Raw genomic sequence first — 25,618 nt, 5'->3', positions numbered from 1 at the left:
TCATCCAATTTCAGTAGTACTATATATTTAGTTGCTATATTTAAATGTAATGTTATTAAAATTCAAATTTAGTACTATCAGTATTTGGGATCAAAGCAGTAACTCTCACCATTAAAACATCATCTACTAAACATATCTTGGGTAGGTAGCAATGAACAGTGCAGAGTTTCTCCAAGTGATATTTAATATAGGTAACAGCTGCTGTGACATGGGCACAGCCAATCAGAAGAAGCCCTTGCAGTGCCATGGCTTAAATCTTCAGTTGCAAGATTGTGGGGAAGTTGATGGGTACTAACAAAGTGGCTGGGGAGGTGGCAGTTGAACCTGGGGAGCTCACTCTAGCAGCTGTTCCTACCTACCAGCCCTTGAGAAAGCTAGCCCAGGCATCTTTCCTGTGTGGCACAGACCGTTCCCTTCGTACAAACCCCCCTGGAGATGAAGGGGCACACCACCCCTATCTGCACCCCCCTGTGCACACACAGCGCTCCAGCTCCCCCACAGGACTGCATTTCTGTTTCCAGTGCAGGGATGTCAGATTGAAATGCAGGCTCCCCAAGGCTAGCTAGCACTTCTAAACTTTGGGGCTCTGGGGTTTCAGGGGAAGGCTGCTGAAGACCATGAATCCCTTTAGAGAGCAAGGTTTTTAAATGCATAAAATAAAATGTTTGGGATTAAAAAGGAAATCAGTTACATGGAAGTACAATGCTAATATAATATTTGAAAATTGCACAATCGCAATATATATTGCTTTTAATGGACATATTGCTTTAATTGACATTTTATATAACAAGAGCTAGCTGAGGCTCCATCTACTTATTACTGTAATTTGTGATATTTGCTACAACTGTGATATGATGTAAAAAATCTGTGGGTTCTACTGGAGAGGTATGGATACTTATCCTGCTGCTACTGTGATGTGCTTCTACATTCAAAATGTATTGTAATTAGTGAAAATAAGAAAGTTTAAAATATTGTTATGCAAATTCACAGTGGCCCTGAATATTCTCTCCTACAGAATAAAGTTGCCCCAGCGATGGTCAGCATCTCTTGAGTGTGCTCCCCCCAACACACCTGTCCTGGAGGTATGACACATAGACCCCAAAACTGGGGGCAAGTTCTCCCAGCCCTAACTGGGAATTTGGAGGCTGGAAAGAAGGGCTCCTGAGCTCTTGGGTGCTCCTTTAAACACTCTACACTTTCCTGCTGAGGGGCTGCTTCTCAGCAACTGAACATCTGGAAAATGGCTTTTATATGGCTGATAGGACTGTGACTTAGCCCACAAGCTCTCCTTTTCACCTGGACACAGATCCCTGGGTCCTCTGGAGCAAGACTGCAAAAAGAAAACACACGTCCCATAGGAGCATTAGGAGGATTAAATAAGATACACCTATAAACTGTACCTTGTAGTGAACTATCAGATTTGCTTGTGCAATTCTCATTTTCTATGGTTAGGTCTTTGAGGGTGATAACAATCTAGACAGTTCCAGTTCCCAAGTGGCTGGGACCAGTGAAGCGCACCATAAACACTTGTGGAATGAATGAATGAAGTCTGCATTTGCACGTGGGCCTCAATCTTCGAGGACCTGCCTCTTAGATGATCCCGGCCCAGGCACCACTGGCACCTTTCTTTACAGCCAGGTAGTAAACACCTTTCTGGTACTGAGCCGAGCGCCAACCACAGCTCAGGTGCTTCTTTCTCGGAGAATTCCTGGGTTTGGGGCTGCTTAGCGCAGAGTTCGTCTCCACGTCTCTCCCGAGCGGCGTCCGGCCAGGTAAGCGGCAGCGGCGAAGAGGAGCCCCCAGGGAAAGACCGCTCCGCAGCGGGCCCGCAGGGAAGGTGCCGGCAGCCAGCGCTGTGTGGTAAAGAGCGAGGAGGGGCCAAGAGGGTTGGGTAGGGGCGGGGCCGCGGTGCTCGTCACTTGATAAAACGCCTGCGAGTCTCCAGAGAACAACGGACTCATTCAGCTATCGGGAGCTGCCGGCGCGGGGGAGCTGCCGGGCGGAGAGCGCGGCTCGTCCGGGGGTGGGGCCGGGCGCAGTGGCGAGCGGAGACCAAGGTGGCCGCGGCGGCAGCGGTAGCAACAGCCCAGCCTCGAACCCGCCCGGAGCGCAGGCGGCCCCCGCAGCTCCCCGCTCCCCTCCCGCTGCGCCCGCCCATGGCGGCCGCGGGGCAGCTGTGGCTGCTCTACCTGTCGGCGGGGCTCCTGCCCCGGCTCGCTGCCGCCTTCAACTTGGACACCCGCGAGGAGAACGTGATCCGGAAAACTGGGGACAGCGGAAGCCTCTTCGGCTTCTCGCTGGCCATGCACTGGCAGCTGCAGCCCGAGGACAAGCGGCTGTGAGTTCCCCGACTCTTTCCACCCCCCACCGGGGCGCTGGCCCGCGCGCGAGGAGGGGCGAGGGCGCGCCGCCTTCCCGCCCGCCGGCCCTGCCCTGCGGCTGCCGGGTCCGGGACTCGGCCGGCCCGGCTAGGAGGGGCCCTCGCCCCGCGCGCGCGGCTCCCTGCCCCCATCCAGCCTGAGCAAGAGGAGAACCCGAGGGTCGACCCCTGCGGCCCGCGGCCCGGGTGCCAAGCGGGGCTGTCCAGGGCCTCGGAAGAGTTTACTTATTATTTTTTTTTTAACCAAGTACTTTCCGGCGGTGCTTCCCTACGGGCACATTTGCTGGGAACCCGGCAGGTGGCACGCTTTGCCGAGCTGCACGCGTGTTTGGGGAGGGGGTGACGCGGATGCAGTGTCGTTGTGGGGGAAGACCCAGGCCTTTTCCAAACTTCAAAACACCCGCGCGCCCCCGAGAAGTTGCAAAGCCACTTTTCATCTTATCTTGTATGGTTGCAGGGGGATACTTTCACACTTCTTCCCCCCAACCCCCTCACCTTTTTTGTTGTTGTTACAAGATGGAACTAGCCAAACACCTGTTCACAAGACTAGATCAGCTGAGGAAACAAGTCCCTCTGAGTGAGGGCCGGCTGACCGGTGGCTCTAGAGACCCTGCACAGGATAGGCCCAGCCCAAGGGGGTAAAGCAAAATGTCCGATCTGGACTGGGGCTTTGCAGGCAAAGTTTGGAAGTGACAACCCCACACCATATGGTGCACCTCCCACAGAAAGTGGGGACCTGCACCCGCAGAAAGTGGGGACTGACAGGCGCTCTTAGGTGCTCCTTTTCTTTCTTAGACAGTATTTGGTTCCCACATGATGAAGTTCTTTAGGCTGGAGGATGTATTTGGGAAGTTAGTCACCTTCATCGCTATGGGGTTGTTTTCTGGATCTGTACAACTGAAAAATAAATTCCCAAAAGGTTTGCTTCCTCCAGGCCTTGAGTAAAACTGAGATCCTTCCAGGACTAACAGACCAGAGAAAGCAAAGTGCAGCAAAGCACAGTAAAGAGAGGACTTGGTGTTTATGAGCCATGTTAGGGTTGTCCAGAGGAAACCCTCAGTTTCAGCAGTTAAAGAACTTTGTAGTTGGTGAATATTGTGGGCCCCTGACCTTGACGTCATATTTTTCTGATAACACCTGCTAGTGAAGCAAAGAAATTAGTTATGGATGAGGCAGGCCCCTGGCAGGGTGGTCTGCAGGCCTGGGCAGCTGTTTGTACTCGGCTTTCTCGCAGTAGAAGTAGTTGTTAGCTGTAAATATGAAATGAAAAGTAGTTTCTGAGAACTCAGTTAATGCAAGACACTTAGTGTTTCTGAACACTTAAATGTTTAGATGAGCACCCGTACGGCGAAATTGAACTTGTTAGGGTAGAAATGACTGGGCCAGCCGCTTTCTGTCTGTGCCAGACACCTGACGCTGATGGCTTCCTTGAAATACTTGTTGAAGCAGACATTTGAAGGGGAGCTATTGGGACAAGAAAATAGCCCAGGATGCTGTTAGCGGGGAGTCCTTGTTGTCTGGGGCTAGCAGCATGCTTGCTAGGGTCTTAACTGCTGGTGGGCTCGTGTGGTCAGATTTGGCACACTCCCTTTCCTTTGGTCAAGTCTTCCAGCTTCAGGAGCTGCAGTGATCTTCCCTGGAGAACCAGATGCGTAGGCCGTATCATCTGCTGTGACCTCTGTCAGTAAAAAGGAGGTGGGTGTAAATGACAGCCAGGGAACATGAGACCCTACAACTTCTCAACTAGTGTCCTAAACGCCTCACTATGGAAAATTCAGTGGGAATATTTCAGGGAACTGATGAGAGAGATCAGAGCTAAAATTCCTCTTTGGCCATCTCACAGCCATTAATTTACTTGCACCTTAGCTTCATCTGTAAAATGTAGCTGTTATTGCCTTGTAGCATTACAAGATAACATGCAAAGTCCCAAATTCCTGCCTGGTGTCGGTAGGTGCTGATGGAACAAGAGTTGTTAATGGCGATTAATTTAGAATTCATATTATGCACTAGCTACTGTACAGGTGTTAAACATTTGTGATTCTTAGACTGTGAAAGAGTAAAGTCAAAGGTTATTGTTTGGGTAATTCATATTTTAAACTTAGCACATTTATGAAACCAGTGTTCAATTTAACTGTAATCAATCTCAATTAGACTTACAATAGAAGTAAATTTACTGAATAAGGGGCTTTATTGAGGCAGAAGTTAAATATCAAAGATACGGAAATAGCAGGTAAATCCACTAATCAAGAAGCTGCCATTGAACTTTGTGGGTTAACTTCTCTACAATGCTTTCTAAATACTTTATAATATCTGAAGCTGGAAATTATAAAATCTTAATATTTTATAACAGTAATAATGGTCTGAGGGCCTTAAAACATTTCAGTGTTCCTAAAACTTTAGGGACTGTAAAACTGAACTAGAGACCATAAAAATACACAAAGGGTTCTAGGCTGTGTGTAAAAGTTTCAGACTCTGAAAGATTATTAGATGGGTGATCGAGTTGGAGTTCAAGGTCTGCCCTCCACACTTTCATTTCTCTTAGGTAGTTAAGGTTGAGTCATTCTTCCTCCCAGGTAGAGAGTTTGGAATGATTTCTGTGGGTCTGCCCATCCTGTGAGTCATCCCTCATTTCTCTTGGAGGTGTGGATTCCTGTATGAAGACGGGACAAAACTGTGAAGGATGAGATCTGTGAGATACTTGTAGAGTTACTCTGGATTTCTCTCTGTTCCTAGGCTCTTTTGGGAAACTGTCTGATCACCACTACTTTCCAGGGGCTCTCCAGTCCCACCAACACTTCTGACTGTGATGTTTCTTGGACATTTGATACTCTCACTTTTAAAAATCACGTTTATGAACTAGAGATCTAGCCTGACTGACTCCCTCTATAGATAATGGAACTGAGGTCAAAAGCTGGGAAATGTTTCAAGTCTCACAACTGCTTAAGTACAGTCTGGATTTGAGTTTGGTATGTCTGATTTGTGCTCATGCCAGCACGAAAGGAAAAATCACAAATGCCCTTCAGACCTGGAGAAATTGGCCAGTAACTGAGTTTTGGATATGTACTGTATTACGTTGATTGATTGAATTGCTTTCTGTGAGGGCCAGAGTTATCTATTTAAATATGTGTACCTGGACTCTCTTCCTATTGAGACTTACTCCTGCTGATCTTGTATCAGCTCTGGGCGGCCTACCTTCTTTATCTGACACTCACACACACCCTCTCACTCACACTGTCATTCACATACTCTCACTGTCTCTCACACTCAGCTTCTGAAAAAGCTCAGTGGTGACTAACTGGTCAGGGTCAGAGCCGTGTCCAGGATGTGTACTAAGCACTTGCTTCCTTGCATTCATTCAGAATGCCACGTGACCCAGGGCCATCATCTGGGGACTATAATGGGTCACCTTGAATTGCAAGACTGGAGAAGGAGCCAGACTGGCTAGTGAGATCTTAGGACTCTGCAAAATGCAGTAATAGACAAGTTTTAACTCAGTGTTGTGAGACCATCCAAGTAATGACTTAAGGTGGCGAGGGAAGGGCCAGAGTATTCATGTGGCATGAATAATTTGTTGGGAATGTCAGATTAAATGTTCCCATAGTAAGAGTCTCTAGTATTGGAAAGAAACCATGACTTGGTGGTCTTAGGTGTATAATATTCAATATTGTTGCTAAAATAGAGGTTTAATTTAAGATCTCGTAACCAAATGCTACTGGAATTCTAGCAGATAGTTTTTCTGGGGCTAGGAGGGAGAATGGAACCATAATAGAAAATACGGTCATATGCTTAGATGAAAGGGTCAGTTTTACTTGAAATGCTATGAGCCCATCTTAAGAAAGAGCATAATCTGTTGTTGGGGATTTATCAGAATCATATCTTAAGGGCCAGTGTAAATTTCTCCAGCAACATTGTTGAGCCAACCTCAGGCTACGCTTCGACAGTTTGACTAAAGCACTTAGTATTATGCGCCTGACAGTTCCCATGGTTTTGTGTTTATCTGTTCTCCATCATTAGAGAACAGATTCAGATTTCCCCCACTTGGATTGTTGGGTATGTGAGGGTAGGGCCCTGTGTTCACTTCTTTGCCTGATAGCACCTAGCATATCCCTTGCAAATACAATGGGGTCATATCATACATATGAAATCAGCTCCTTCAGCTCAGTCTAGAGGAGGAGAAATCCCTTTACTTAAACCATTGCCCTTTCATGTTCAGAGTAGCCTTGGTGTTTGCTGCCCCCAGGGAAAGGGAAGTTGTGACCATAATGCAGAAACACACAAGACATTAATTCTTGGGTTTTGTGCTCCCAATGACCCAGATCCCAGTTAAGAGTTTCATGAGTGATTTTTGAATTCTACTTGACTTCTGCCTTAGCATACTTTAGAACTTAACCCCAGATACACAGACTTGTACTGCATTGGGTTCTCAGGATTTGTGGGTAGTTAGAGAAGGATGGCTGTAGACTAGAGATCCTGACGAGGGTCTGGGGATCAAATGCAGTGAACATTGGAGGGCACTTGTGAACTTGTGGCTGAAGGCTTAGTTATTCAGGAATAGTGAGGGCATCTCTCTCTATGTACCTCTAGGCTGAGTGATGGGGACACTGCTGCCCCCCTCCAGGAGAGATCCTGAGAGCTTGAGTGTGGTGATCTGGGCAGACCAGTGTGAACTGTAGTTTCCAAGGCCTTTTGGGAGGGGAGTAAAAATTGAGCACTGCAAGAGGGTCACGGGGGGCAGGGCCAGCCCCCACTGTTCATTTTTGCTTTCTCTTTGGGTACAGTTTTAGAATCAAATAACTTTTTATGTGGGACCACAGGGGTTCTTAAACCTTGTGAGAGTAACTTAGGGAGTCTTTTTATAAAAAAATAGCTAGGCTCAGCCCATATCTGTTACATCAGTTTGCATTGGTGTGATTCAAGAATCTGTTCCTAAAAGTGTTACAGGTTTGAGCTAGATAAGGTTTCGTGCCACTCTGCCCCCACCCCAATCCTTCTCGTGAACAGGATAATACAGTGGATCAGAGTAGACCCCTGAATCTAGAGCCCAGCTAGCGTCTAGAGCTAACTGGGATCAGTCCTATTCTGCCTTTTCTGTGCCATGGCACTGTGTGGGATACAGTTCTGCACCCAATTCCAACATGTGGGGCACCCCCCTATACAGCGATAAGCTGACATCCTACAACTGAACTCAGTTCCGACACAGTCCACCCCAAGATAGGGTCAGGCCCCACAGGTTAACGGTCCTTCCCACGAGACCATCCCTCATCACCTCTTTCCAGATTCCAGTTGAAAGTCCACGTGGTCACCTGAGCTTCTGACCAGCAGCTATTGCAGATGTTTTCGATTGCCACCTTCTTGGGTTTGATTAAGTTGCTAGCAGCTCACAGAACTCAGTAGCATTTTACTCACCGGGATTACTGGTGATTATTAGAAGGATATAGCTTCAGACCAGCCAGATGAAGAGATGCACGGGGTAGGGTCTGGGGAAAGGGCACTCAACTTCCATGCCCCCTTAAGCATGCTGTTCTCCTCATGTCTCCACCTGCTCTCCACCCCCAAAGCTCTCCAAACTCCCTCCTTCGGGGTTATTATAGAGGCCTCATTACATAGGCATGATGGTTATATCATGGGCTACTGGTGAACTCAACCTCCAGCTCTTGTGTCTTTGGAGTTCCCAGGGGAGACTGTAAGTTCTGATCCTGTCATTAAGGGTTCTCTTGGTATCTAGCCCCTATGCTTAAATGGCCCCTAAAGCCATCTCACTCTCATAACAAGACATTTTTATTACTCTCATCACTTGGGAAGTTTCAAGGGTTTTAGGAGCTGTGCCAGGAACCGTTGATATAAAACCAAATACATATTATCAAAAGCCATAATACCTAACCTCTCTAGGCTTCCCTCCCACCCCAACCCTAGAGTGAGGATAATGATACCTTAGGCTAGATTAGTCCTGGTGCAAAGTAAACGTTTTGTGTTTGTTACATGTGGAAACCAGGCTGTAGGAGGTGAAGTGGCCGGATTTGGTTCTGAATCCACATCTGCTGTGCTTTCCAACCTGGCATGTATGTACTGTCCTTTTGCGTTGAGTTTGGTGATGTTTTAAGTGTAGATCTTCCCTTTTCTCTGTCTTGCAGTTAAAGTATATGTCAGGAGAAACATGCCTTGTACCCTTTGGGAGTTAGTTGCCTAGGATAGAACCAGTGGGGTTTCAATGTATAGAGGAGAGAAATGGGCAGGCAGGTTTGAGCCCAGTGAGGTTCTGGAAAGGCAGAGTTTGTGGGGGGGACACCGGAGTGGGGTGGATGTTGCAGTTGTAGGGTAGAGTTATTCACAGGAATACCAGCTGTCTGGTTTCCAGGCCTCCCCTGACCTCTGACTCTGAAAGTATCCCCCTGCCTGGGAGGTGGGTAATTCGTACTCGACCTAGGGGGGGTTGATGATTTATTTTTCTTAGTCCTTTGACATAAATGTGTGGTAGGAAGGAGCTTGTGCAAGCTGGTTCTGATTGTCAATGATGAAACTGCCTAAGGTGGAAAGGTGCATGCATGAAATATGGAAATAGTGCTTCAGCAGATTTTTGTTTATTTCTTAAACTAGCATTTAGAATAGCAAACAGTGATCTTGTGGGACTAAATTAAGAGGCCACTTGTTAATTAACCCTGAACTGGGACAGGTAGATTGGCTGTTCACCAGTGTCATCCCTGTTAGCCTAATAACAGGGTAGAATGATCACCATCTAATCTGCTGTCTGACTCTTCTGTTTAAATAAACAAGACAACTCAAGTCCAAATCAGTTTACCTGTTCCACAGTTGGCGTGTGTACAGAAGAAAATCTTTCACAGGCCACAGAACATTGGGCAGACCCTCCTCTCGTCACACAGACGCACACACCAGCTGAATTCCAGTGTGGGCTACTGGGATCACTTCATCTAATCCCCACTTGACAAAAAAAACTTAAAATATCTGAAGTCTCCAAAACCAGTGGCATGGTAGAGAAGACTGTTGTGAATTGGGGGTTGGGGGAGGGGCGGGGTGGAGAAAGTGCAAACAAAGCAAGTGCAGGAAGCAGAAGCAAGTGAGTGGGGCTGTGCGAGTCTGCTCACATGTCTTTTTGCCAGCCAGTTAGACATGCTTTGCATGGCATACAATCCAAAGATTCCTTTTTTTTTTTTTGGGAAAAGTCATTTTGGATACAGTATAAGAAAACCCTCTAGAGAAATACGCTCTCTGAGCCTGGGCGTACAGAAATAAAAACAAACGGTGGAGTAATTTGAAAGAGGAACACGGTTAATGAGATGAAGAATAAAGGAGGCAGAGAGAGATGCTCTTTACCCGAGATCTGTTGGCTTCACTCCGAGCTGGTAATGTCACTATAGCGTCTTCATTTTGAAAGGGCATTCATTGTTACTGGCGCCATTTTAATCATGTGTCCTAGGAATGATAGTAAATGTTTCGAACCCCAGGTTTGGCTTTGTAAGCCTCCAAATCCCCTTTTCGTCCTTGTAGAATCGGTCACCCTCCTCAGGGTGTGTTGCCACCGATGCTGTGGTCCTGATACAGCAGGATGATGTGAAAACAAGAGGATCCTCACCAAAGTAATCACAGCCTTGGGGGGAAATGGCGGCTCCCCCGACGTGGACGAGTGGCCCGTAGAGCAGCATTGAGACCTGGGAGTTCTATTCTCCGTCCGCCTGGCTGAGGCGAGGAAAGACTTCTTTCTGGGTCCCTTTCCCACTGATAACAGCTTGTCAGAGGATGACCTGCCCCCTGGCAGTGAGGTTCTGACTGTCTTTGAGAGCCAAGATATTTGAAGTAGTGAGAACAAAATATTTAGAGAATGAAGCACAGGGCTCTGGGGACATTGGAGAAGGGTAGAAAAGATGTTGAAATTCCTGGGGGGAATGTGGGGTGTTGAAACCCATTGAGTGGGCTTAAGTATCCAGCTTTGCGGAGGTACAAATAAACATCAGTTTTCAAACAAAAGATTAAAAGACACTCAGGTGGGACCAGGTAAACCTACAGAGACATAATTCTAGGAAAGTGGTATTTGCTGCTGAGGCCTCATGGCCTCTTGTGTGACCAAATGCAGGACCCAATTTAGGACAATACTCAGGGAAAAAATGGAGTGGCTTTCAGATCTGGGTGATGAAGAATCCTCACCTGAACTGCAAACACGAAAGCAGGGTAGTCCGGGTACTCTTGTGCCTGTTGGAGGAGTTGGGGAAAGTTGAAGGAGGGGCCAACTAAATTAGATGACTTCATGTTCAAGGGTGGACTTGGGGGGCCAGCTGCAGTAGTGTTTTAAAGGCCAAGACATGGTAAAACCACCAGATGAACCAGTTTAGAAAGAAAAATGCTTCTAAACCCTTATGTTTAGATAGGGCCTGCGCTTACTGCAGACATTAACTGAGAAAGGTGGTAGGAGTGTGGCAAGGCATCCTGGGGACTCTCCTTAGCAGTGACCCCTCCAAGCTTAGCAGTACCAGCAGCCAGAAGCCATCTGATTTTTTCATTAAGAAAAAATTCCAAGTTTGTTTTTATCCATCTCTCTCTGTGTGTGTGCTTACATTGATATTTAACCTAAAAATAATAGAGATTTTTTTTCCTTATTTGATCATGAGAAGCAGGTAAAAACGTGGAGGTGTGTTCTGGACCCGCTAGAGAAACCATGACTAGCTCTTTCGCAGAGTCCTATTGCTGGTGTTCATTCGGCAGAGATATAAATGAACATTTATTATGTATTAGGCACTATTTTAATGCTGGAGATAATACAGCAAACAAGATAAAGCCCCTTAGGTTCTGATGGAGGAGATAAAGTAAGTGGGTGTATTTTAGATGGTAATAATTGAAACAAACAAAAAATTAAGTGGGAAAAGGGAATAGCAAGTGAGGTGGGAGCTGGCCAATCTCTCAACCTGGGAAGACTTCACTAAGATGTAGCTGCAAGCCATTTCAGTTTTTGGCGGGGATGGAGGAGTATTCCTTGCAGTAAGATCAGTGCAAAGGCCCTGAGGCAGAGGCATGTCCAGGTGCCATGAGAGGGCCAGTAATAGCCTTGGAGGCAAACTGGATAGAGCTTTCGAAGCAGGCTGTTGAGAGACTTTGACTTTTACTCTTGGTCCATTTGGGAAGCCACCGGAGGGTTCTGAGAAGAGTGTGACCTGCTCTGACTTAGATTGTAAATTGATTTCTCTAACTGCTAGGCTGCTGAGAATGGACTGTATATAAGGATAAGAGTAAAGGTAGTGATTATTGATTGGAGGTTCCTGTCATTACAGATAAGAAATGATTGTGCTTTAGTAGCAGTGAAGATGGTAAGACATGATTGGATTCTGAGTGTATTTTGAAAGAAGAGATTTTCTGTGGGACTAATTGTTAGATGTAACAGACTGAGAGTATTAAAAAAAAAAAAAACAGAAAGTATGCAGTTCTTTCTGCCCATGTGAGTCTATGTAAGTGTCCTTTATTCTTCTCTCCCTTTTTATAGTAAACCAGCCCTTTTGAAAAATAAATGAATGAATGAATATCTCCAGAGTTTAGGCCTGAGGATTAAGTTGTCATGGAACGATTTGTGGAGCACTACTAGAGGAATAGATTTTGGGAGCAGAACAGGAGTTCGCTTTTAGATTTGTTAGGTTTGAGATGTCTAGGCAACCAAATAGAGTTGTTGAGTAGTTATTTGAAAATAGTCTGAAGTTCAGGTGGAATGTGTGAGCTAAAGAGACAAGTTATGGGGTCATACACTTGGAGTGATAGACCTTGAGTCTTCAGGGGGTGAGGATGGAGGGTGATAGGGACAGAACTATGGCCTTTCCTACCTAGAGGTTAGGGAATGAGAGGAATCAGCATGGGGTACTGAGAGTGGTGGCTTAAAGGTCAGGAGAACAGAGACACCCTGTCCTGGAGGCCACAGATGAAGGTGTTTCAGAGTGAGAGCGATGGGTCATTTTGTGTCAGATGGTACTGAAGTTTGAAGACTAGATCAACAACGTGGGTGCTGCTGGAGAGCTTCTCAGCACACTGTGGAGGAGCAAGGCCCACTTGGAGTGGGTTGGTAAGAGAACAAAAGAGGAACAGGAGACTCGAGGAAAATATTTCTTTAAGATAGGAGAAACTTAGAGTGAACTGGTTTGTTGATGCATTTGATTCAGTAAAAAAGGAACAGTGACTGTAGGAGAGAGAATTGCTGCTGTGATATCTTCCAGGAGGGGAGAGAGATCTACCAGCAGAGAAGCTAGCCGAGTTATTGAAACATGGGTGGCCACTCACACCGTGGAATAGAGATGCCCCGTGCAGATAGGTGGCAGTCCTGGGACTGAGCTTTTTTTCTGGTTGGTTCTACTTTCTCAGAGAGTAATGTACTTATTAGCTCTAAGTTACTCAGAACCTGGGTAGATGTTTGTCTTGTAAGAACTCCATTCTTGTTCTAGAGGCATGTGGGGTTTGAACTCCAGCTTCACATTCTGTAGATTTGGTTTGGGGCAGGTTACTTTTCCTCACTGTAAAATGGTCATATTAATTCTATCTACATTGAGTTGTGAAGATAAGATATGATGAGTATAAAGCACTGAGCATAGGCCCTGGCTCTTCCAATAAACATCAGCCTTTCCTCTTAGGGGTTCCTTAAAGTAAAATGATACGCTATCTTGTTATAGTCTAGTGGACCCCCTTTTGAGGGTCAAGTCAAAAGTCAAGTTGCCCCATCGAGCTGGGGCTATATCTAGATTTGAGGGGGTAGTTCATAGGCAGATGGGAGAAATACCCTGTCTTAAGGAAGAGGCAGAAGGGAAAGAAGGACTTGGAAAGAGGGCAGAGAAGACAGCTTATGGTAGCACTTCAATGAGCCAGTTCCTCAGGCTATATGTAAGCTCTGGAGAACCCAGCCTCTTATCGTAAGTCCTTATAGGATTCACTTTGGGTGGTGAGGAAATATTTCCCACGTGGCCATATCAGCAGCTCTAGAACCTGATTCTGTCTTGGAAGGCCTGGTGTTGTGACCCTACCACGTGCCAGCTGGGCCCCAGATCAGGTGGGTGCACGTGTGTGTGTGGACCCTGACCGGAGTGTCCCTACAGCATTGCTCTCTGCTCCTGCTGGCCTGGTGACTGGGCCACCAGGGTCTCACTGCGTGCATTGAGGAAAGTTGACATGTGACCTGACTCAGTTGTCAGGAAGGTAGAAAATGTGGCTAAATAGCATTTGGGTTCTAAAGTACTGCCAGTGTGCAACCTCTTCCTTCAAGATAAGTAGTATAGGCCAAGTGCTTGAGGTAAGTCAGAACCCAAAAGGTAATAGATTATTATTTAGTCAATTAAAATCATCGGGATTTTAGCATCTACTCCCCACGATGTGCCACAGATTTAGTAGGGAACCTCTGCTGAGATATCCTAGGTAAAATTAGGTAACTATTTTTTTTTAAAGATTTATTTATGCATACAGAGCTGGGGTACAGACCAGAGGTACAAGGGCAGTGAGAGGCTTCACCAGGGACAGAGTGGGGAGCAGAACAGGCAGACCGACAAAAAACACTGCTGAGGGGAGCAGCGGGCAGGTCAGGAGAGGTCTGCTGCACCATGTGGGTCACCTACAGGGTGGGGATCGAACTCATGCTGATTGGGATGAAAGAGACTAGAAGAGTCTAGTGACAGCTTGGCAGTGGTAAGTGGTGCCTGATATCTAGGGCACCCAGACCACCTTTGGGTGAGGTTACCCACTCCTGGAATTAAACCTGTGCCACAGACTCTTTGCCCTTTCCAGAACACGATCTTGCAAGGCTCATTTTAGGTGTTGCATGAGTTAGGTTTTTAAATGTGTCCCCACACCGTAGCCTGGAATCAGGACGGCAAATCCACTGTCATCCTGCCCCAGCTCAGAGAGGGGCAGTGATCCTGGTACTTTCTCAGTTGTGTCTCAGAATTCCCCAGGTCAGTGACCCTTAGCTGTGCTGTGTAGTGACCTTCACCCTCCTGGCCTGGCTAGATCCCTGTATGTAGAAGATGTTCCTCAAATATCTACGTGATGGCTATTAGTCTTGCCGATATTAGTCAGAGCTTAAAGCTGCCCGTTTGTCCTTTTGGGGCAGCAAGCTAATGCATAGAGGTGGGTTCTCAATAGATGTGTTGGCTCTTTGGGTTGATTTCCCAAATATACTGAAGGTTTCTAGAGAATGGGATGACTCTTTCTTTGGAATGATGTTCTACATCAAGGAACTGCAACTTTATGTTAAAAAATTGTGTTAAATATATTCTTATAGTTGTGAACACCCCAGTTATTTCTCAGGCTTATTCTGGAGCACCCAGAAGTCTGGATGTCCCTATTATGAGGCCACAAAATATTAGTAAGCTAAATATAGTTATATAAAGAGTTACAGCATTAATAACACTTAAGTATATTTCTATTCAACGTTTAGCATTTATTCTTAAATGGTAATGTGCTAAATCATATCTGATATACTCTAATGTAGATTAGTGGCAACAGAAGTGAAAATTTAATTTACAGTAGAATTTAAAAGTCAGCCTCATGGCTTAGTGTGTACTTTCTAATTTGATTAAGCTCAAATGAATGGTTAATTCAGCATCTGCATATCCGGCTTCACCTGTGAGACTGTGGGTTCCTCACCCATGTCCGTTGAGGGGCCCAGGTCACTTGCCTTGAGTTTGTGAGTAAAAGGGAAAATTGCAATGGGTAAAAAGCCTAGGCATGTGTGTCTCTTGCTACTCCTCTTTCCTAAGTCTTGGTAGGTTTTTTTTTCTTTTTTATTATTACAAAAGTTTATTTTTACATCATTTTGTACATTTTTTTTCCATCTCAATTGTAATCCCCGCAGGTTTCCCATCACCAAGTCCCCCATGTGCCATCACCATAATTCCATGCATTTCCCTCTCCCCACCCCGTTTTTGATCCCATTCCCCACTCCACCCCCTCTCTTGGTAGTTTTAAAATGAAACTGAAATGATTTCAGTGATACACGGAGCACAGGTTAGCCAGGGGCACATTCAGTGGTCAAAGTTTGAAAGAAGTGGGTGTCCATTCAGGGAACACCAGATTAGACCAACAGCTGCCCCTGGGAATAAGACCATCATTGGCTTCTCCTGCTTGTCCACATGGACCCACCCCTGGCTTCCTTTGCAGTCTTGTTAATCTGTTACAGGCAGCGCCTTGTTTTCTTCGGTTCCTTGCCTCTTTGGTTTTCTAATGATTAATTTATCTATTGCCCAGCTCCTATGGCATGTAGTATAATACGTTCTCTTTATTCTTATTGATGTTTTCATTATGAAATTTCTCATAAGCTATTTGAGAGCTGACGGAGTAGAAACATACTGACAGCTTGCTTTGTACTGTGGCCTTCTCAAGGCAGGGAGGAGTTGATATGATCTGTTTACCCAGAAGATTTAACATGGAACCTGACACGAGCCACTCCTCAAAAATTAAACAGAATAAAAATCTATATCCCACACGTAAGCCATGGTGTTTTCAGATGTACAGATATAGTGGGTGTATTCTAGTGATACTACCCGATGATGCTTTTGTGGATTTCTTTATCATTGAAATGGTTTACCACCTGCAAGAATTAGAAAATGCAGCTATTTTGGAAGTGTACCATGTCCAGAGAGCTTTGTTTCATGTCCTGTTTGAACCACTGTCCTCCACCAACACCCCTAGTGCCAGGCAGAGGTCTTTCTAGCCAATGTGTCTATTTTGATAAAATGTCACTGGAAGCTCAAGCAGCGGTGTCCATACCCCATAAAACTTGCCCTCAAACCTCATAGGGAGAGTTGCCATTCTGAGTTCCTGAAGTAAGCATTTCTCGATAGGAACTCAAGCCTGGATTCACCTTTGACCACATCCAGAAACAGAGTCTGTTCCGCCGGCTGATCTCCACCCTATCTATTTCATGTCTCTGAACAAGAGTTCTGGTCATCTCAGCCTCCCATTCATGCTTTAGATTAGATGAAAGGCAAAGGTACCTGACTCGGGCCTGACTCACTCGCTGCCTTGCAGCGGGGGGGGGGGGGGGGGGGGGGGGGGGGGGTGTGTGTGTGTGTGCAGTCGTCGCAGGTGGGTTGGGCAATGCCCACAGCATCCAAGATAGAGACCGTTGATCTCTGCAGTTACTTATAAACTGTTCTGTTCTCATCACAAGTTCACTGTGTCTACTGGGATACTGCTGAACTTGACAGATTTGTTCCGGATGAGAGTGAACGCTTCATGTTGATGTCTTTCCGGAGTTGAGTTGTTCTCCTGGAAGCTGCCTGTGCCATGGACATTTACAGTGAAAGTGAGCTTTTGTATGCAAATGCTATTGCATTTTATTCTGTACCTCACTTGATCTTGGTGTTCTGTTTGGGGAAGTGTCTACCCGCTCAGTGGTTTGGATTTTCACTCAGTATATCCTACCCACTGCCCTTGATCCACCTGCACTTTGCTGTAATGCCCTGATGGCTCCACACAGTCCCTGGTGCACAGTAGGCACAGGCTTCTAAGCGTCACTATGTTATCATGCCACTGGAATGCCTGTAAAATCAGTCTTTTGAGTCTTGTCTGCCTGTAAGTGCTTACAATAAATATAGCATGTGTGAGCTTGTCTTCCCCAATACAGGGTTTGCTTTCTTCATGTCTTCTGGACCTGGAGTTTAACCTCCACATAACTGTCATTTTCTCCGCCAGACTGTCAGTAACCCAGGTCCACTGGGTGACATCATCTTTCAAGTTACATTTTATTTTATTTTTTAAAGATTTATTTATGCATACAGAACTGGGGTACAGGCCAGAGGTGCAGGAATGGTGAGAGGATTCACCAGAGACAGAGTGAGGAGCAGAACAGGCAGATCCACGCAGTACACTGCTGAGGGGAGCAGCGGGCGGGTCAGGAGAGGTCTGCCACGCCATGTGGTCACCTCCGGGGCAGGCGGGAATCGAACTCATGCGGAAGTGGCTTTAGCTTCTCAGTGCTGTGCTTTAACCTGCTGTGCCACCAGGGAGGGCCCTCAAGTTACATTTTAGACTTACTTTTGAATAGGCAATGCAGCCACATGGTATAGGTATGAAGATGAGGAGTTATGTCACTTTCCCACCCTTGGCTTCTAGTCACTGGTTTGTCCTAGAGGCAGGCATTGTTTTACAGCTTGCGAGTCTTTCCACAGCACCTGTACATGTATAAGCAAACCCGTGCCTGTACTTTCTACACATCGGTATCATGCCTTACAACCTTCTTTATGTGTACCTTGCTTTTTGCCCTCTGCTATGTTTCAGAGTTTGTTTGATGTCAATGCAGTGCTTCCTTTGTATATTTAGTGAGTGCATAGCATTTGGATTTAAGGATGAATGAAGATTTATATAACCAGTTGATAAAAATGCCGTGGGGAAGAACTGTCTGTCTCAGCTCACTTATGTGGAGGATCAATTCCTAGTGCACAGGCTTGCCCACGTTCTATCTCGTGACCATGGCTGTTTGTGGGGGAGTGTCTGCCTCCTCTTCTTGATCTTTCTGCAACCAGCTGTCCGAGTATCTAATATCAGGCCGCTAAACTGGTGGGGTTCTAAAATTGTTGCAGTAGAGTGAACAGTTTTACACCCAAGCTGTTGGGTGCCTGGTTTGTGTTTATGCCCCACCTGTACCTGTGCTGGCTAGGCTGTCTTGGAGCTCTGGTAACAGACTGAAAGCCCTAAGTCACATGGTCCTGAGGGCCGTTTCCCAAGTGAGAGAGAGCCATAGGAAATGGCACCCTATTTATGCCCCAAAGTCCCAGAATGTCTGTTTAGCTCCGCCCTTGGGTCCTCGCAGTTCTCTCCCTGGTACTGCTGGGAGTTGTAGTTCCCAATCACTGGAGTAGGGGGTGGAGTCCAGAAAGCTGGAGTAGGGGGTGGAGCCCACGGAACTCTGCACAGTTCTTTTAGGACATCCTTCCCCTTAACAACAGCACTCACCACATATTTTAAAATACTATCTGTAAACGTAGGCATGTAGTAGCAAACAATGTAAATGTTTATGTTGGTGTAGATACTACTGTTCATAAATATTTGTGTGCTTAATTAATATACTTAAAAAAATTTTTTTTGAATCATGAATCATGGTATTGTTTCACTGAAAGGTTCTGCTTCTTGTGGTTTTTTTTTTTTTTTTTTTTTGATTTCCTGTTAGAAAAAAATTCTGGGTGCCTGGCTTGAATGTCTAGAAGCCAGAATCTGTTCTCTGGTTGCTCTACTACATGTAACCTCAGCCTCATACTCCAAGATGACAGGGCCTGTATTCTAGACAGGATGAAGAAAGGGACCTGGAAAATGCAAACTCAAAGGCTCGTGTGTGCCATCTCCTAAAGCTTCCTAGCAGCAGCAGTATGACATTTGTCAGTGTCCCATTCAGCAGAAATAAGTTATGTGGCACCTCCAGCTGCAAGAGTGGCTGGATGGGCAGTCTTTATTCAGGTGGCCTAGTTTATGCTAAATAAAAATTGTTCCACTGTGGAAAAAGGGGAGAGCTGCTTGTGGGTAGGGGCCCCTGGAATAGGTGCTCAGCCTGTTGGACTAGCTGTCTCATTTAGAAAGTAAACTACGTGAGTATTTTAATTTCCTTTCCAAAACATGGATACATTTGGGTTTCCTAACCTATTGGAGTAGTATAATTGATATGGTCACTGACCAGATAGGACTGCTTTAATTGTACCTTTTATCTTTTCAGTGAAAAGAAATAAAAATATTTCACTGAAAAACAGCAGAATTGGGAAGTTATATTTTTCTTTGCAAAAGAGCTGTTTGGTAGTAGCTTTTAAGAATTGAGTCTTCTAAATAAGATTCACTACTGATAACATTGATACTCGGGACCTTGGCATGTGAAAAACTGCTTGATAACATTCTCAATTTAAAATTATTAAATGTGATAGTTAACTGTGCAGTGAACTTAGTTCAACAGAAATGTACTTAGCGTCTGTTATGTGTCATGTCTGAAGATCAAAGAAGGGAGAATAGGCCCACAGTCAATTCATACGGGTTCTTAGACTCGGCTCCTCAAAAGAAGAGCCCACGACAACGACAGTGTGGTATAGTGTGGTATCACATGCCTAAGTGGCATGTTAGGCATCTGATGATCCTGAAGCACAGGAAGTGATCAAATGCAGTATTTGACAAGATCTGACAGTTGTTTTGTGAAATCAAGCTAACAGAACTGTTTGGAGACTTTCATTCTAGCATTTTTACTGCAGTAGATAACAGCATTTTTATTATCGTATTGAGGATATCTTGTTGGTATCAGTTGCATGGTCTCAGCTAAAGACTTCACATTTTAAATGAACTGGTTATATATTTATACCTGTATTTCATCATTTTTTTTGCTGAATTGAAGTGGCATTCTTAGGGATTTTAAGTCAGACCAGTCTACATTGTGATTGTCAGGTGCTACTGGTGTTCTTTTTCTTGCAATTATTTAAAGGCTTTTTGTTGGGAGATCAGAAGCATGTGTGGAATTGCACCAGAAACTGATGGTGGGAACAGAGCACAGTTCCTTCCCCATCCTCTTCTGAATTTGCTAGCCTCATCACTCTTGTTGGCATTCTGCTTAGTCGACATTGCTGCCACGATTTCATGTCTGTTTTGTCCTGTAGATGGTGGTGGTTTCTGAGCTGCAGGAGGAGTTGAATGTTGTGGATAATAAACACACTCAGTTTGGGTGTTCCTTTATTGCATGAGCTCCTTGTTCTTGGTCAGAGACACACCTATTCTGAGTCAGGTAAGAACTCGAACCCTCAGGCTCCACGTTACAGGAGTTTCATAGTCACTGAGACTTGATTTAGTTCCAGCATGTTTCTCCAAGAAGACAGGAAAGAAGTGTCTTGTGAAATTTTGGGGAGACTGGGACAAAATTACTGGTTTTTTGATCCAGATAAAGGGAACATGTATTCCTCGGTCCCCTGTAGCATGGATCTCAAAGCCCTTTGTAGACCTTAATTAAAACTGGTCATGATCTTGTAAAATACTTTTTTCAAAAAGGTGGGCAGGTTGAAGTGCTTTGGTGTTGTTTTTATATAGCCAAGCAGAAAGGAGATTGTGGATTGTGGTTTAGAGCAGGATCAGGGAGTGTTGGGCATAAGCTCCTATTTCATCACATAACAGCTGTGTGATCATGGGCAAATTACTGTCCCCTCTGAACCTACATCCACATTTGAAAAATGTGTGAAGTTAATAGTGTCTACTCTAATGAACTCAACAGCAGAGTTGCTAGTCTAATAAGACAATGGGAGCTGACAGCTGTCAGAGTATAATAAAGGCTGGTTTGTGTTTATTTGTAGGCAGGCTAAGTATTATGTGATTTCTTGAAAGGTTATTAGTAAACTAGTCTTCTGAAAGTAAGACTGAAACTGTAGTTAAACGATTAAAAGGTTGAGGCTCCCTTATCTGTGTTAACATGAAAGCCAGAGGCAAGGAGGTGAATAGATTTGTTCCACTGTGAATTTAGCTCATACTTTCCCAACTGGATCAGCCGGTTAGTATAATTAAGTAGGTTTTTTTTTTTTTCATATTGCTAAACACTCTTGAGGTTACAAAAAATGGGACCAGATTCCTCAGATCCCTGCCTCAAGGGCTTTATAGCCTAATGAAGTAGAGTTGGGGGAAATCCTAGTCCAGGGGAGTTTACAATAAACATGGGTATTGGCTTAGGGATAATTTAGCTAGGATGATAAAGGAAGGGCCTCTCTAAGCAGTGGTGTTGGAACTGAGCCCCGAGGGGTCTAAGGGTGCAATCCACAAAGATCTAAGGCAGGAGTGTTCTGAGTCAAAGGAAGTACCTGCCGGACCCTGAGAAGGACACCAGATTGATGTGTCCAAAGATGAGCTGAGTTCATCTGAAGGGGATGAGACTGTAGAGCATGGCAGGAACTTGGATTTCATTTTGGTGGCTATGGGCATCCATCAGGAAACTGGAAGCCTCTTAAGAGGTTGAAAGCACAGCGGTTGCTTTGTGGAGGCTGGGCCAGAGCAAGACAAGAATGGAAGCAGGTAGACCAGTTAGAAGGACACGTGCTTGGCTAGGCTCCACTGGATGATGGCTTGACCGCTCTCCAGTAAGCTGATGAGAAGCGGTGAAGTGCAGATGTGGAGGGAGAGCCAGGAGAATGTGCACTGGGAGTAGGGTATGAGGAAAAGCAAGAGTGTAAGTGCATGGTTCCTGGCCTGAGCACCTGGGTAGATGGTACAGCTGACCTTGAACAGTATGGGTGTGAGCTCTGCGGGCCCACTTTTACACGGGGATTTCCGGGGATTTCTGCACTCCGATTGAACTAACCCAGGGCGTGGAACTCTGCCCATGACAGAGACCAGTTACCCAGGGACTTCTGACTGTAAGGAATGGATACACCTAACCCTGAACAGCTCAGGAGTCAACTGGATACATTGATCATGACAGGGGATCATGGGTAGGGGAGAAGCTGCATTCCTTTTTGAACATATTAAATATATCACTTAGTGGAGGCATCTAGGAGGCTCTCGGGTATGCTGGGTTGGAGCTGAACAAAGACCTCTGAACTGAGAATACATCAGCATGTCAGCATCTGTTCTATAGATGGGAAGTGTTTTCAGTCTCGGGCTAGAGACATTGGAGGAGTAGAATGAAGAGGAGCAGCAGGCGCTGGGGAGCATACTTCCGAATGGCCTGCACCAACTTGTCCAGTACCTGAATGGACTGGGCCAGAGGGTTGAACTAGACTGGGGAGTCGGACTCTAGTTCTTATTTAAACTGGGGAAATGAGCCCACTATTAAAGTTGTTCTTGCTGGGCAAGAAAAGTATGAACAGTGGGGAAGGGCGTGAGCTTGATGGACAGGTAGCTGCTGGTGGTGCACTTTTCACTGACATAGGGAAGGAGGCTAGAGAGGGCTCTCTCTGCGTCATACCCCTCCTAACGTGCTCTGTGAAAGCTCTAACAGTGAAGAGACCCCCCTGGTGCTTAATTTCCCCTGTAAGATTATGGAGGCATTGGACAATACTCCTCAAACCTTGTCATGAAATGTTTCAGAATTTGGTTCAGAAAGAAATGAAATGTAGTTAGTCTTCTTATCCAACTTTCCTGACCTGTCAGCTCTTTCCAGGTCATTGTTTTGACTCTTAAGTGTTTAATGCAAGCTGCCTAATTGAGTATGGGACCTGGCCAGGCCTTTTTTGAGCCTTCACTCTTGTTCCCCTAAAGTAAAGGACTCAGCTGAGATCATCTGGGCTCCTAAGCTCCTCCAGGAAACCACTGGGCAGTAAGTCTGCTCAGAGATACCCTATGACCCTATACTGGCGGCCAGCACCCAGGGAGGCTGGAAAGACCTGTTATCATTGGAGATGATGCTCTTGGAGGGGTGATGGGGGTGGGACAGACAGACTGCGCAGGTGGCCAACAGCATTGCAGAGTGTGACTGTATAAATGAAGAGCCGGAAGGAAGTGTTCAGTTGGTCTGTCTGGTTGCAGTTCAGGCAGGGGTAGGGGGATGGGGCAGTGGTCATGAGGTTGCAGTGTCTCAGGACCAGCTCCACGTGTGACCCCTATCTAGGAGGAAGGTGATTCTCCTACTGCTCTGCTCTTTAGGTAGCCACCCTGGGAAGTCCAAAATGGATGGAGTGAAGGCACTCCAAATCTTGTAGTTCTGCATGTATAAAACTAGAATCAGAATTCAAAGTCACTTCACAAGTCTGAGTTTTCTCTCAAAACTCATTATGTATAGTATTTATTGTTTTAGCTGGGAAGTTCCAGGTAAGGACATTTAAGTTACGTAGAGCTGTCATTTGATCTGAGCCCCTCTTTTTGTTTTCTGGACTGCTGATGTGGGCCCTTGAAGCCAACTGTCAGCAGACAGGGTTGCTAAGCATTCATTTTGAAAGAAGAGCTTCCTTGGTAGGAAATGGCTGGAAGGCTGGAAAGAACCCCCCCCCCCCACGCCAGTAGGAGGCAGAGCTCGGAATATTTGCTAAAGAAAACAGATGAGCGAAAGGTTGTGCTCTCAAACTGACAGCCAGTATTGCATTTTACTTAGATGTAGCATCATTTGTTTAAAATATTGCCGCATTAGGGCCCTCCCTGGTGGCGCAGCGGGTTAAAGCACAGCACTAGGAATGAAAGCCACCTCCGCATGAGTTCAATTCTGCCTGCCCAGGGGGTGATCCACATGGCCAAGGCAGCAGCGGACCTCTCCTGACCAGCCGCTGTCCCCCTCAGCAGTGGATCTGCCTGTTCTGCTCCCCACTTTGTCTCTGGTGAAGCCTCACACCGCCCCTGCATCTGTGGCCTGTACCCCAGTTCTGTATGCACAAATAAATAAATCTTTAAAAATAATATTGCCACATTAATTATAGTCTAGCTTTTATATCCATTTAAAAAAAAATCACAGTACAAACAATGCAGACTTATGTTTTCCAAAAACAAGCTAGAAACTTCAGAGATGTGTCTGACTTGCTGGCATCAGACTGAGTGGTAAGGGGCCGGGGGTCAGCGTACTGTACTCCCCATTTTCTTTGCCTTTAAAGGATTATTTGTAGAAGTGTTTGAGGGTCTCACATTTAAATCTTCATTGAAATTCTTAAAAGTGAAGTTGCCTTTTAACTGTCAATTAATATACAACAGATTTCATTTATTTGCTAAAAAAAACTGGCTGAGTGCCCCGAAGTGCCAAGCCTAGAGTGGAATACCAGGGGCGCATCAGGGAACAGACAGACGCAGCCTCTGCCCTGTGGAGCTTTGACCTGGTGAGGGAGAGGGGTAATGCACAAGTCCTCTCACATTGTCATGCTTAACCAGAGTTGTTGCTGTGAAGAAAAGATAAATGAGAGATGACAAGGCGGTAGGAATTGACCTAGTATCGAAGGTTAAAGGAGGCTTTTAAATCGAGATCTGAAAGATGAGTAGAAGGATTCCAAGAAAAGAGAACATGTGCAAAGGTCCTGGGACAGGAAAGTGTGTGACTGGATGGGTTGTGAAAGGAGCCCAGTGTAGTTACACAGTCAAGTGAAAGTGAGGAAGTAGGTAAACCCAGAGCATGCTTTTCCGAAAAGTTAACCTGCAATATTTCTGCTGAGGCTCTTGGTCAAATGCAAGTTCTTGGTATCTGAATACTTCAATAGGAGACTCTTTAGAGTTCCTGCTGTGATAACAGAATACCTACAAAGACAGTTTATGTTTTAACCCATAGACTTGTGAATGTGTCAGGTGAAGTGGTAAAGGGGAATTAAAATTGCAAGTGGATTATAGTTGTTAATCACTTAAGATTTGGGAGATTGTCCAGGATTACCTAGGGGGCCCAGTGTAATCACAAGCATCCTTATGTGTCAGAAGGGAGCAGAGGAAGGGAGAGACTTCAAGATGCGTGGGTGCTAGCCTTGCATTTGGAAGGAGGGCTGTGAGTCCTGGAACACAGGCTGCTTTGGAAGCTGAGAAGGTCAAAGAAATGGATTTTCCCTTAAAACCTTCACTGACACCTTGACTTTAGCCCATTGAGATCTACTTTGGACTTTTGCACAACAGACCTGTTAGCATATTTCTGTTCTTAATCACAAAGCTTGTAAACCGTTTATAGCAGCCTAGAAAACTACTACATCTGGCCAACTCGAGTTTTCATTGTACGTTGGCTTTTGCCTTCAAGTCACTTGGTTGTATGACCTCTGATCCTCGGCTGTTCAGAGCAGTGGGGAGTGTCTCAGGCTCCAAACCCAGGAGGTGGTTGACGTGTGATTGTCCTTCAGTAAATATTTGAGGACCTGCCATACACTGGAGCCTGCTGTAGGAGCTTGGGATGAGTTTTTTATGGATAAAGAGCAAGATGCATGTGTTGGCGTGGCCCTGACCTGCACAGAGGGCCAGACAGGCTGGAGGGCTCATGACACCAGCCAGGCCCTGCAGCACCATGGATGGCTGTGAATAGCAGCCATCTGAGAAAGAAGTCAGTTTCCTCTCTTAACTACCAGTAGGAAAACTAGAGTTCTACTCAATGTTTTTTTTTTTTAGGCTCTTTTGAAATGTTCTCCAATGTTTTTATCCTTAAAAGGTTTTGCTTTAGGCTCTTTTGAAATGTTCTCCAGGATGGGTAAAATGGAACACATAAATATAGTCATAGCTGCTAACACACAGCTCACTGATGTTTAATATAAATTTTTGTGAGCACAGAGCTCTCAGGAAAAGTAATTTCAAACTTTAAAAAATTTTAAAATAATCAAGAACATGTGGTACATATACGCAATGGAATACTACTCAGCAATCACAAAAGATAAACTTATGCCA

At 45.5% G+C, this 25,618-nt stretch overlaps 1 protein-coding gene across 2 annotated transcripts in view; it reads left to right on the top strand.

Annotated features, from left to right (window-relative positions):
* The first annotated feature begins 1,956 nt into the window (after nucleotides 1-1,956).
* Nucleotides 1,957-25,618, top strand: part of ITGA6 (integrin, alpha 6) — a 74,428-nt gene continuing 50,766 nt past the window's right edge. The window contains exon 1 of one of the 2 annotated variants that reach the window (XM_004674539.2): nucleotides 1,957-2,338. In XM_004674539.2, the coding sequence (XP_004674596.1) occupies nucleotides 2,157-2,338 (182 nt within the window). In that variant the 5' untranslated portion in view covers nucleotides 1,957-2,156. The remainder of the gene's footprint in view (nucleotides 2,339-25,618) is intronic. The other variant, XM_004674538.2, reaches the window with a different exon arrangement.

This window comes from Condylura cristata, unplaced genomic scaffold, assembly GCF_000260355.1.
Source record: "Condylura cristata isolate star-nosed mole 26May11 unplaced genomic scaffold, ConCri1.0 scaffold00002, whole genome shotgun sequence".
NCBI lineage: Eukaryota > Metazoa > Chordata > Mammalia > Eulipotyphla > Talpidae > Condylura > Condylura cristata.
This window is presented reverse-complemented; position numbering and strand designations above follow the sequence as displayed.